The sequence below is a fragment of the Sinocyclocheilus grahami genome, unplaced genomic scaffold, assembly GCF_001515645.1.
Source record: "Sinocyclocheilus grahami isolate Dianchi unplaced genomic scaffold, SAMN03320097.WGS_v1.1 scaffold1070.1, whole genome shotgun sequence".
Lineage (NCBI taxonomy): Eukaryota > Metazoa > Chordata > Actinopteri > Cypriniformes > Cyprinidae > Sinocyclocheilus > Sinocyclocheilus grahami.
In genome coordinates, this window is record NW_015506249.1 from 5968 (window position 1) to 19823 (window position 13856).

The 13856-nt window shown below is 34.9% G+C and overlaps 3 protein-coding genes across 3 annotated transcripts in view; 2 read left to right on the top strand and 1 right to left on the bottom strand.

The window, feature by feature from the left end:
- Nucleotides 1–440: 440 nt before the first annotated feature.
- On the top strand, nt 441–9186 carry LOC107566328 (ceramide synthase 5-like; the record flags this gene model as incomplete). Its single annotated transcript, XM_016251749.1, has 8 exons — nt 441–571; nt 1247–1304; nt 1416–1466; nt 3146–3238; nt 3887–4015; nt 6114–6220; nt 8873–9029; nt 9142–9186. Coding segments are annotated over 8 exons (771 nt in total), but the record flags the coding sequence as incomplete, so codon positions are not given.
- Nucleotides 9187–12177: 2991 nt separating this feature from the next.
- On the bottom strand, nt 12178–13172 carry LOC107566347 (cytochrome c oxidase assembly protein COX14 homolog). Its single transcript, XM_016251766.1, has 2 exons — nt 13150–13172; nt 12178–12535 (listed from the first exon to the last, which is right to left on the bottom strand). Exon 2 carries the CDS (start codon nt 12526–12528, stop codon nt 12352–12354), a length of 177 nt encoding a protein of 58 aa, XP_016107252.1. The 5' UTR covers nt 12529–12535; nt 13150–13172; the 3' UTR covers nt 12178–12351.
- Nucleotides 13173–13174: 2 nt separating this feature from the next.
- The window catches only part of LOC107566346 (pre-miRNA 5'-monophosphate methyltransferase-like), a 2678-nt gene continuing 1996 nt past the window's right edge, over nt 13175–13856 (top strand). Inside the window, exon 1 of the mRNA XM_016251765.1 lies at nt 13175–13487. Within this exon, the coding sequence (XP_016107251.1) occupies nt 13293–13487 (195 nt within the window). The 5' untranslated portion in view covers nt 13175–13292. The remainder of the gene's footprint in view (nt 13488–13856) is intronic.

The following is a 13856-nucleotide window of genomic DNA, read 5'->3' on the forward strand; positions in this document are numbered from 1 at the left end:
TTTTTTTTTTTTTTTAATGGATGGGCGCTTTTTATTTCTCTTCTTTTGGACTGAAGCACTGCAACACCCGCTGACTGCAATAATAGAGCTTGGAATAGCCAGGACCATCCAACTCCGACTGGAATCGTCTGAAAGAAGAAAGTCATATACACCTAGGAAGCCTCGGGAGTGAGTAAAACACAGCCTAATTTTCATTTTTGGGTGAACTAACCCTTTAAGTTATACTTTTTTTTTGTCATTTCCAGTTTAAATTAAATTGTCAAGTTATGCAAAAAAATTAAAAATATTAATTACTTGTGTGTCTTTTATAGGACAAATAAATAAAATGATAATTCCATAATTCCACAATACAATGAAGAATAATTTGAGATATGATTACATTTACTCATTTACAATTTACAAATTACAATTACATTTACAATTTTTCTTGTTTATTCCAGTCCCCAGACTCGAGGCACTTAGAGGGTCTGTCTAAGCAGCTGGACTGGGACGTGAGGAAGGTCCAGCGATGGTTTCGCCACCGGCGGAACCAGGACAAACCCAGCACAAGAACCAAGTTTTGCGAGAGCATGTACGTTTTAATGCTTTTCTGCTAGTGCATTTATAGTGCATTAGCATATAGAAATTAATAAAAATATGCCGTCTAAAATGTTTTATTTTATAGACACTTTTATGGAAAGTGATGAGGAAATTATCATCGATATTTGGACTACACCATTTGTCAATTTTCTAGTATAAGCTACTCAAGTATTAGTACACAAGCTAATAAAAATTCATCTTAGAGATGATTTGGTTCATTAGAAATCTTTGAGGAATGTTTTGAGATTTCTATGGAAAATAACTTGTACAGTGGGTGGTGGGCGGAGTCTCTTCCTCCATTGGTCGGTTTTTCTGTCAATCACAGTTTCACTGCAAGTGCTCTAGATTGGCCGTGAAAATATAAATGCATGTTGATGTTGGAGGATCAGGTTGTTGTCTACCGTCATATATTTAGGAAATAGAGCCCTATGGGGTCTTTCCTGATTTAGTCATATCAGATTCATCTGTTGTCAAACAAAAGATCCACCCTCATTCTCTATAATTCAGCAGTGAAATCAGGCCTCTGGCTGCCATGTTTCCCAACACGTGATTGAATTGATGGGATTGTGTTCAACATTTCCTTTCTGATTGCTATACTCTGTGGTTACTCTCACATGCAGCCGTGTGTTTGAGTTTCGGTCAATTGTTTTCTCTGCTTTCTCTGCAGGTGGAGGTTTACATTCTATCTGTATATATTTACATATGGGATCCGTTTCCTGTGGCAGGTGAGCTACAACTGAAAGATGTAGAATTACAGACGGATATCACTGTTTGGGCCATTTGTGTAATTTTTTTAAATCCGTGTGTGTGTGTGTGTGTGTGTGTGTGTTTTCTAGTATCCCTGGATGTGGGATACGAGACACTGCTGGTACAATTACCCTTATCAGGTAACGCTTAAAATGTTGCCATCTTCTGATGTGGGTTCAAGTGAATCTTAACAGTGAACCTTGACATTTTCACAAATCTTTTGCCCGTTATGTTTAAATTGTGCAAACAACCCACAATATAAGAGGATATAAAGGAAAACTGCAAAGGACACGTTTTTTTTTGTCGTTGTTGAATTTATGCTAATTTAAATTGTCATAAGCAAAATAAAACAATTCTTAAGAATATAAATGATTGCAAAAAATATATATTTTTATATATAATACTGTATAGCACTTTGGGTATTAGAAAAGTGCTATACAGTATTAGCATTTTAATATGTGACGATTTAAATCGGTTGAGATGCTAAACAAATCACGATTCAGTTAGGGGTAGGAGTTTATATTAATGCATGTCTGAGGGGAACTTACTGTCTTTCTATGGTATTTTTTCTTTTCCTCTTACCTCTGTATAATGCATATTAAAGTTCATAAGTGCAGCGCTGCTTTGTTTGCAGCGGAAACCAAAGAAACGCTTTAAGCGCCACCTGCTGGCAGAGAGTGAATCTGCGTCTCATTCAGCTCGTCTGTTTCGGTTTCATGCAGAGATTTTTTATGCATAATTTCACAAAACTGAAGTCAAACCATTCTTTTTGAAATTCTGAAATTATACAATCTAATGTAGATTAAAAACTGCTCATGTTGCATGCATGCAGCATCTTTGTTTGGATCGTGATTAAAATGCAGTGGTTGCCTCTCATTTTAAATGGAAAGAGCACAGACAAAGCCTTAGTTTGTTTATATGAAGAGATTTATTTTATTTGTGTTACTTATTTATTTGATTTGGGGCTTGTTTTAGAATATTTAAAAAAAATACATTATATTTAAATTTTGTCATTTAGCAAACGCTTTTATCCAAAGCGACTTACAAATGAGGACAATAGAAGCATTCAAAACCAACAAAAGAGCAATAATTTACAAGTGCTATATTAATATATTATTATATTTATATTTCACAAAGAAACTTACAGTATTTTGTCCAAGCAATAATAATAGGACACGTTTAATTTATAATTTGTCTTAAATCTCATTTTGTTTAAAAAAAAAGTCGTGAATCGAATCGTGAAATCAAAATCGTGAATCGAATCGAATCGTGAATTGAGTGAATCATTACATCCCTAATGTATTGTATTGTTATTCAAATGTATTATTAAAAATAATAACGATTTGGATAATAAATGTGCTTGGTTGTCTTGAAAGAAATTTCACATCGCAAAAAAAAAAAAACAATCTTAAAGATCCTAAAATGTTTGTCACTTCATGCATTAAATAAAATTAAATGATTTTATTTTATAATGAGGATTTACGGAGTAAATGCACTGTCATGAACAACATAATAATAAATAAATAAAACAATCTCAATGCTCCTACAGTTGATTTCACATTTTTAATTTTACGTACATTAAGCATGTATTTATTTAATTGTTTGCTTATTTTATTTATGATACAATTAGGATTTAGGGAGTAAATGCATAATGCATCATAAATAAGATTTCACATTATAAAAAAAACTGTTCACTAATGCTAATTTTTATTTATTTCATTTTATTATTTTATTTTATTCATCACCTGGCATTTTAACAGTTTACTCGTATGTAATTTCTACTCTGTAAACTGTGTGTGAAACTGTGTGTGTCCTACAGGTGCTGACCTCAGGCCTGTATTATTATTATATAACAGAACTGGCCTTCTACTGGTCGCTCATGTTCTCACAGTTCACAGACGTCAAAAGAAAGGTGAGCGTTCCTGAATCAAACGCCATCTATTCATTTCTACTGTGTTTAATCCATTATTTAATTCACTTCTCTCCTCTCTCAACACATCAGGCGTACATATTCAAAGTCGTTTTTTTATATATCTATATATATCGACTGTAAGGTCAAAATCCTGCTGTTTTACATGCTTAACAAAGCATTGTTCTCCACCGCCTCGCGTCAGCAGCTCTGTCAGGTGATACAGATTAAACTACTCAAGATCGGTGTGTTAGAGAAGGAAAAGGCCTTAAACTACACAATGAACTCGGCAGCTGTCAGACGCACATGGCTTTTGTTTCTGTATTGTATTTCTGTTTCTCGCTCGTAAAGACACATAACGCCAGCGTTTGAAGAGCATCTTCAGGGTGCGGCTCGTCTATTTGTTTAAGATACGGCCCGTGGCCGTGGCCATTATGAGCCCAGAGTTTTGACTCAATCATAACCGAGAGATGTTGTTCCTCTATATTTATAGACACGGTGGAAACAATCTGGAGAATTCGGCTGCTGTTTGCAGCTTGAAGGGAAAAGTTACAAATCTGAATTGTTTTTGTGCGCTCGTGTTTAATTTGCGTCATATTTTCGTGTCCTGCTGGTCGTTTTTTTTTACATATTTCCCGTGTGTTTCTGCAGGATTTCCTCATCATGTTCGTTCATCATCTGGCGACGATCAGCCTGATCAGTTTCTCGTATGTAAATAACATGTTGCGTGTGGGGAGTCTGGTCATGTGCGTTCACGACACATCGGACTTCCTGATGGAGGTGAGAACGCATAACAATGCTTTTACTGTCACGTTATTCTGCATAATATTCATCAGCCAGCATTTAACTGAGGAGCAGTGTGTAATTTTATACAAAATTATCCACATTAACTTTTTTCCTCTATGGTACATGAATGATTGATTTCTAAATCAACATCTAATTAGATTTTGAAGTGAAATTGCGCTTAGTATTTTGATATTTTATTCAGTGCTACATGAGCAGCATTTACAAAACAGATATATTCAAAAATACCTGTATTATTTTCTAATAATATTATTGTTATATATTGCATATATATTATACATTACATTTATAATAATATTATAAATGTAACGAATAATGTATATGCAATATATTACAATAAAATAAAATTATAAATCAACATGTATTTTATCATTTTATTTTTAGTATAGATAGATGGATACCAAATATTATTGTTATTTTATTATAATATTACCATTTAGAAATTAGCATTTAAATGCACTTTTTAGTACCATTAATATACTAATAAAATTTTCACACTTTCCATTGTCATTTCAATTTTAGGTATAGTCATTTTGTTGTGTTTTTGTCATTTGTATTCTTTTTTTACGTCTATTTAGTGTTTTTGTTTATTAATTAATTTTAATTTTTAAATGTCGCCTTGACAGCTTACCTAAAAAAAGAAAATACAATAAGTTTAAAGGGATAGTTCACCCAAAAATGAATATTCTGTCATTACCGTATTGACCCGAATATAAGACGATGTTTTTTTCTTGGAAATACCTCTGAAAAAACGCGGTCGTCTTATATTCAGGGTCTAGACTTTGACATGCCAATAATACACCCACAACAATAGGTGACGCCAAATACGCATAAAACGAGTGTGCCATGAAATACGTAATATAATGCGTGTTGTAAAGATCGCGAGTAAAAACTAAAGAAAAGCTTACAGCTGCATGAGTCGTGACTGTCACGTTAGCCTGATGGGACCAAACTCTCTTTGTGATTTTAAAACGTTAGACAATACCCAGATTTGAAGACTACAGTAAGATTTAACTTCTACTGTTAAGAAGATTTTGGTAGGCTACTATTAGATGGATAGCCTAAATGTCCTAATTCAGATGGGCTACCGGTTTTTTTTTTATTTGTTTTTTATGGAATATCAAAAAGTGTATATTTTTTAAATGTGATTGTTGGTAAATTTTACCAGATTTTACCATACTTTCAAAACAAAAATTAAAATAGGAAAAATATGCAATATGAAAATAATTGAAGACAAAATGTGTTTTACTGAGAAAAAACAAGATTTGGTTTTTAAAAAGCCTTTTTCCAAAAGGTACATCTGAGAAAAGGGGGGTCGTCTTATATTCAGGCCAGTACGGTAATTACTCACCCTCGTGTTGTTCCAAACCCGTAAGACCTTCGTTCATCTTCGGAACACAATTTAAGATATTTTTAAGTAAATTTAAGTCATCACGCCGGATCTGGGTCAGCGCCGCCACACGCTCGCGTCATGATACTTTCGTGGACGCGCGTCCACAAGTGACGCGGTAGAGATGAAAATGTGGAATAAAGTCGTTATTTTTGTTTTCTTTGCGCAAAAAAGTATTCTCGTAGCTTCGTAACTTTACAGTTGAACCACTGATGTCACACGGACTACTTTGTCGATCATCTTGGTACTTTTCTGGACCTTGAACGTGGTAGTTACCTTGCTGTCTATGGGAGGGTCAGAGAGCCCTCAGATTCCATAAAAAATATCTTAAACTGTGTTCCGAAGATGAACGAATGTCTTACGGGTTTGGAACGACACGAGGGCGAGTAATTAATGACAGAATTCTAATTTTTGGGTGAACTAACCCTTTAAGGGTTTTTTATATATTTGTTTTATTTCATTTAACATTTTTTAAAGATTTTAATTCAAATTAAATTTTTGGTTTTAGTTGTAGAATGTTTTATTACAAATCAAGAAAGAAAAACATTATATAACTGTATATAAACTGCATTTAAACAAGTATTGATGTATAAAATTCTATCCTACTGTATTTTTTCCAAATGCAACATTTTTTAATGAATATTTGTTTTATGTATTTATTCATTCTTTTTTTTTATCTTATAGGCCGCAAAGTTAGCAAACTATGCCAAATACCAGCGTTTATGTGACTTCTTGTTTGTGGTGTTCAGTATGATCTTCTTCGGGATGAGATTGATCATTTTCCCCTTCTGGTCAGTATCACATCCGTGTGTGTGTGTGTGTGTGTGTCTCATCATTTAATAGTCCAATTAACTGTGTTTGAGAGTCGCTGATGGCAGAGCGAAACCCGAGCGGCTGGATTCAGTGTCTGGGTTTTGGTATCATGATGACAGAACCGACACACAGTCCAAATCCACTGACCTCCGCCGCAGATACCACACTCAATCAGCAGGACATCACATAGAGAAATCACTAATATATGCCTTAAAGATTCTCTATACTGTTTTCTAAAACCAGTTCCAGTCCTTGATTCTGATTGGACAGCAGCTGTGTTTATTCACGATAAAGAACAGCTATGACCGTTTCATCCGGTTCTGTGTATCACTGAGCAACACCCTTAGCTACATAAGCAATCAATAATGTAGTGTCAAAACTGTTCCATGTGTTATGTATTCAGTAAAATGAACTGTTTATTATTTATGTAATGAATAATGAGTGAAGGGGTTGCAGTGACTCGTGTCTAACAACGCCCTTCAGCTGTGACTTATTCACAATACAGCACAGCCTCTTATTGCTTGCTTATCACTTTCTATTATACTAAATATTGCATACTAATACTAACTGCATATTAATAGCATTAATTTAGTATTCGTATTAATACTAAAATTAGTATTAAAAGTGTTGAAAGTCTCAAGCATTTTAGAAATTTAAATGAAAAGAAAATTTTAATGAAAATCATCTGAAATGAAATTCAGTAGTAAATTATTGCATTGCTGTGTAATAGTAATTAAATAAATGCCTTTATAACTTTAATAAGAATCACAGTGTAGAATGTTTAGTTGTCATGCCATAGATTTCAAATTGCATAAAAACAAGATCCTAAATGGCCTTCACCTTCTTATTTTATTTTAATGAGGATTTATCAACAATTAATGTAATAGAAATGTTAAAAGTAAAATATCAAAACATGAATGGCAAATTTTCATTATTACTTTCTTATTTAATTAAAAACAAATAATAGTTTTAATGCCGACAGATCATGAAAACCATATTAGTTTTAGAGTACATTAATAATTCAAACATTATTTTTAATGTTCTATTACTTATTTTATCAAAACAACAAGTTAATGTAAATGATGATTATTTGAATGCTTAGGTTATAATATGTTATGTAATGAGGTCATTTATATATTAATACTAAAATTAGTATTAAAAGTGTTGAAAGTCTCAAGCATTTTAGAAATTTAAATGAAAAGAAAATTTTAATGAAAATCATCTGAAATGAAATTCAGTAGTAAATTATTGCATTGCTGTGTAATAGTAATTAAATAAATGCCTTTATAACTTTAATAAGAATCAGTGTAGAATGTTTAGTTGTCATGCCATAGATTTCAAATTGCATAAAAACAAGATCCTAAATGGCCTTCACCTTCTTATTTTATTTTAATGAGGATTTATCAACAATTAATGTAATAGAAATGTTAAAAGTAAAATATCAAAACATGAATGGCAAATTTTCATTATTACTTTCTTATTTAATTAAAAACAAATAATAGTTTTAATGCCGACAGATCATGAAAACCATATTAGTTTTAGAGTACATTAATAATTCAAACATTATTTTTAATGTTCTATTACTTATTTTATCAAAACAACAAGTTAATGTAAATGATGATTATTTGAATGCTTAGGTTATAATATGTTATGTAATGAGGTCATTTATTTTATTCATTATATATCCAATATTTGTATTATTGATACTTTGTGCCAGTTTCCCAGGAAGTGGCTATTTTATTATCTTGAATGCATGGGATAGAAATAGTGATTTATTCACAAATGTTTCTGTGATATTTCAAGTTAAATTCTCAACTTTGGATGTAAACATAGATATTGTTATCAAACATTATTTTTAATTTTCTATTACTTATTTTATCAAAACAACAAGTTAATGTAAATGATGATTATTTGAATGCTTAGGTTATAATATGTTATGTAATGAGGTCATTTGTTTTATTCATTATATATCCAATATTTGTATTATTGATACTTTGTGCCAGTTTCCCAGGAAGTGGCTATTTTATTATCTTGAATGCATGGGATAGAAATAGTGATTTGTTCACAAATGTTTCTGTGATATTTCAAGTTAAATTCTCAACTTTGGATGTAAACATAGATATTGTTAATATGTTCTTTTAAAACTGTCTCAAAATCTGAAAATATGACGACAAATGTTTGTGGTACACATTGTCAAAATTAAGTACTCATTTTTCGTGAGAAAATAGTAAATATCAGTAGTATACAAAATATTAAAGCAGACGTAGATGAGTTTGTTTCTTCATCAGATTTGGAGAAATGTAGCATTACATGACTTGCTCACCAGTGGATCCTCTGCAGTGAATGGGTGCCGTCAGATTGAGAGTCCAAACAGCTGATAAAAACATCACAATAATCCACACCACTCCAGTCCATCAGTTAACATCTTGTGAAGCCAAAAGCTGCGTGTTTGTAAGAAACAAATCCATCATTGGGATGTTTTAACTTCAAACTTTTGCTTCTGGCTAAAATATGACTCCATAATCCATAAAAACGCTTCATCCAGTTTACTGGTAACATTTACAAATAATGATTGGTAAAAGGAATTCTCCCCATATGTTTAGATAAGATGAAGTGTTTTGTTGTTGCAGGATTCTGAACACGACGCTCTTCGAGAGCTGGGCGATCATCGGGCCGTACCCGTCCTGGTGGCTCTTCAACTTTCTGCTGCTGGTGCTGCAGGTGCTGCACATCCTCTGGTCCTACCTCATCTCCCGCATCGCCTTCAAAGCCATCATGAGAGGAAAGGTGCGCACAAACCCGCTGTTATTCACTCGCTCTGAGCCACATGTTCAGGAGGTCCAAGTTCATGTTGTGTAGTTACATGCGTTTTCTCTCTTTTTATCTTTCTCTCCTGCAGAGCTGGTTTGTCTTTCCCCTCTCTAGCTGCTGGAAGGCTCTTTAACTTCAAACTTTTGCTTCTGGCTAAAATATGACTCCATAATCCATAAAAACGCTTCATCCAGTTTACTGGTAACATTTACAAATAATGGTAAAATGATTGGTAAAAGGAATTCTCCCCATATGTTTAGATAAGATGAAGTGTTTTGTTGTTGCAGGATTCTGAACACGACGCTCTTCGAGAGCTGGGCGATCATCGGGCCGTACCCGTCCTGGTGGCTCTTCAACTTTCTGCTGCTGGTGCTGCAGGTGCTGCACATCCTCTGGTCCTACCTCATCTCCCGCATCGCCTTCAAAGCCATCATGAGAGGAAAGGTGCGCACAAACCCGCTGTTATTCACTCGCTCTGAGCCACATGTTCAGGAGGTCCAAGTTCATGTTGTGTAGTTACATGCGTTTTCTCTTTTTATCTTTCTCTCCTGCAGAGCTGGTTTGTCTTTCCCCTCTCTAGCTGCTGGAAGGCTGTTCCCGTCTTTCAGCTTCTGTCCTGATAGAAATCTTTTGCTATTTCTGCTAAACTCGCTCGCTTTAGGGTCTTTCCCTCTCTCTCAGTTTCTTCGGCTGTAAGTCTGCTTTCTTTACTTGATTTCCTGGTTCATTTTGTAGCAGCCTGAAATGTGAATTCAACTGAGTGTGTTTCAAAGGACTAGTTTACTCCAAAAATTATATTTCATTGAACATTTAATCTCCCTCGGGCCATTCAAGATGTAGATGAGTTTGTTTCTTTATCATATTTGGAGAAATGTAGCATTACATGACTTGCTCACTAGTGGATGCTCTGCAGTGAATGGGTGCCGTCAGAATGAGAGTCCAAACAGCTGATAAAAACATCACAATAATCCACAAGTAATCCACAACATCAATTAACGTCTTGTGAAGTGAAAAGCTACTTGTTTGTAAGAAACTAACTTCAACTAACTTTTAACGTCAAACCATCTCTTCTGGCTAAAATATGACTCCATAATCCATAATAATGCTTCCTCCAGTGAAAAAGTTGTCTCGTCTGAATCAGGAGAGACATCTGCATGGATGAAACATTGTTTACAAGCCAAAACAGCTCTAAACTGTCTGAGGATTTTCACTAGAGGAAGCGTTACTATGGATTATGGAGTCATATTTTAGCCAAAAGCAACAATTTGAAGTTAAAACTTCTTAATGATGGATTTGTTTCTTACAAACATGCTGCTTTCGCCTCACAAGATGTTAATTGATGGACTGGAGTGGAGTGGAGTGGATTGTTGTGATGTTTTTATCAGCTGTTTGGGCTCTCATTCTGACGGCACCCATTCACTGCAGAGGAACCATTGGTGAGTGAGTGCTGTAATGCAACATTTCTCCAAATCTGATGAACAAACAAACTCATCTACATCTTTGAGTGGAGGATTTTGCTTTTAAAGCACCCAAGCGCCCTCTAGAGGAAGGCTGCGAACATTTTCCAGCCAGAGAACCAAAATAGTCCTTTAATTTAAAAAGCGACCATTGGATTGGTCTGCTTATAAAACCATTAAACAAGTTGATAAAATAATTTTATAAAATTAACATACTACATCCAGACCATTCAAAGTATTACAACTAATACCCTAAATGTCGTTCCAGGTGTCCAAAGACGACCGCAGCGACATCGAAAGCAGCTCGGAGGAAGAAACCGAAACGTCACCCAAAGAGCGACTCAAGACAGCTTCATCCCGAGGAGAAAACGGCACCAACGGCCATTTTGGCTCCAAACCCTGGAGCCAGAACCACAACAACTGGTGACGCTCCCTCCGCGTGGCCTTACGCACAAAGAACTCGTGTCCCAGAAATATCGTGTTGGGACTATTGCTCATCCCCTGTACCTCACTCCAACACAAAACCCGAAAAACACCAACAAAATCACCCTGTTGTGGGACTTTTGAGACTCGATGACAGAGATTGGGGCATCATTCCGGTGATGATGGGACAGTAATGACATTATAGCCACAATGAGAAGCTTGTGAAAGAGAAAAATGATTATATTAGTGATATTTACATTCCCTCGTTTCCTTGTCTTGGGAGTTGAGAAGATGTTTCTTTTCCACGCTTCGTTTTACTGAAGTCATGGAAGAAGATTCTCTTCAGATTTTAATGGTCAGATGTACTTGAGTTTCCATATACAGTTGCCTCTCTTTTTGTTTTCATTGTTTGTTTTGGTAACTGATGTGTTTGTAATTTGTTTCCTGTGCTGTTTTTCATTTAGCTTTTTTATGTTTGGAAACCAAATAAGGTTATTAAAATGAAAGCTGGGACTTTTTCCTGTAATGAGATGCTTTTTGATTTAATTGGGGAGTGTTTTACCTTCCACTGGAAATCAGGGTGGATTAAATGAAACAAATATGCGAAGAAATAAAATATGAAAAATGAAATAAGTTTAGGGTTCCCGTGGAATTTTAAAAGTGTAGTTTCCTGTGAAAAGTGTAGTCAATTTTGAATTCTTTAAAAATTTTCATTTATATACTGCAGAAAAGTTGGAATTTCCCGATCATAATGAGCATTGTAAATGCTAAATGCAAATAATAACTAAATTAATGTTAAATAATATCTAGGTCCTGAAGCAAACCCAGTTCAGAGCTACTGGTATGTTGAATAAAACAGTTACTTTAATAATATTTATACACTTTATAGTGTTTAATATTTTGAATTTGCTTTTATTTTTATATTTTCCGTTAACTTAAGTTGTAGTAATTGTATGTGCTTTTGCCATTTTGTTTTAAACATAATTTCTACTTAGTTTTAATTTATATTTAAGATATAGTATTATTTTAGTACTTCAGTCTAAACTTGTTTTCAGTTGGCTGATCGATTTAAATTTTTCATCTAATATTTATGTTTTATTTCAGCTTTATTTAAATGGACAAAAACTATTTAAATAATTTTCACACCTGGAAAAACATGGTCAAATCATGTGTTAACAGCTGTGGGAACCTACAGATCTATAGGACATGCACAAACACTCATGATAGTAGATTTAACAAGGATCATTTAATATATTACAACACATAAGATCTCACTGAACTCCACAAAAAAGGCAAATGAACCCTTCGAGGGTCACGAACGCCGGTGGGTTTCTGCTGACAATCTGCTGGGCCACATACTGTCCCATCCGTGTGACATGATCAGTGTCAGGTTAACTGATTATTTACAGCCCGTGTCTTCAGTCTTTAATAGTTTCTGAAGCCGCGCTCTCATTCTGTGCCTCCAGCTGTTTCTGTCTCTGCATGTATCGCTGAGCCCGCAGGACGCACAGGTATCCGCCGTACACCGTCAACAGCATCATGGAGCCCGAGAAGAGCTTATAACCTGCATCAGCGATGCGCTTCCCACTGAGCATGATGGATCTGTGAAAACAGAGTTGAATTAGTAGCATCTCAGAAAACAGAATGTTTGCCATAGGTGAGGTGGGGGAACCAAATAAGAATGTTCTGCAAACCTAAAAAGAATGTGTTATGTCTGTAAAGGCTGGCTAATCAAACACAAACCTTAAAGGGGTCCTATTATGCTCTTTTACAAAGTCTTGATTTTGTTTTGGGGGTGTACTAGAACATGCTCTCATGCTTGGTGGTTCGAAAAACGCATTATTTTTCACACAATTTACATTATTACAGCACCTCTCTCCCCAGCCTGGCATAAACGGCTCGATTAGTTCCGGCTTTGATGAAGGTCCGCCTTCCGAAAAACAAAATGTGTTGTGATTGGTTAGCTGTCCCAGTGCGTTGTGATTGGCGAACAGCTTAGACGGCGTTTCAGTTCAGCCACACCCCTTGCTCCATCTTTCAACAAAAGCTTTTTGGCGAATCCGGCACTACTTTGTATTTCTCTTCGGTTTTACAACACATCGGCACGAGTTTGCTTCTCAGCTCTATATCTAAACCACAAAGTCAGAAAACAAGCTTTAGTCAGCTTTCTTATACATAAATACTGTTTTAGAGTCGTTTAATATTAGTGCGTTTACCTCAAATATGCCAAATGTGGACTTTTACCTTTGTAATGGCTGCCTTTTTTAATTTATAAATGTGTACAATCGATCCGAAATGAGGAACTAGTTCGTTTTATGGCAACGCGCGCCGTCAGGAATTGTTTTGTTGTTGGACAGACATGGAGACTCACGTTCCCCATGTGAATAAAGAGGAAAACGAAGATCCAGGAGCTGCTCCTTATGGAAACTTCATCAATTATTACACCTTCAACCCGCCAGAGAATCGCCTGAGTCTGATACCAGAAACTCTGCTGGAAGACATCGAACTCGGCTCTGAACGCGGTTTAATACTGGACGTGGGATGCAATTCAGGGGTAAAAATGACAGATTACTCTCATTTCGTGTTTAAATCATCATAGTATGCTTTTATTATTAGATATTACGCTTATTAAATTCATTTTCCTATTATTTGTATGCTGTGGTTCTCTGTAAACACAATAAAGCTGACTTCCCTTAACATTTAGGCTACCTTTCAGATTTGTAAAAAACTTATTAGACATATATTACTAACAATTAACAGTTCAATAAAACAATAAGTTTTCAGATTGTGTATGATGGTCACACTGTATGCCTTTTAAAATGCTGGTAATAAACTCAACATGAAATGGAATTTGTGACCCATTTTACTTTTGTAATATGATGATGAATGTCCTCTTTCACTTTCAGACAAACTGTGAGACTTG

Excerpts from the sequence above, each read along its gene's own strand:
- LOC107566347 (XM_016251766.1), bottom strand. The coding sequence starts at position 12,528 with ATGCTCAGTGGGAAGCGCATCGCTGATGCAGGTTATAAGCTCTTCTCG.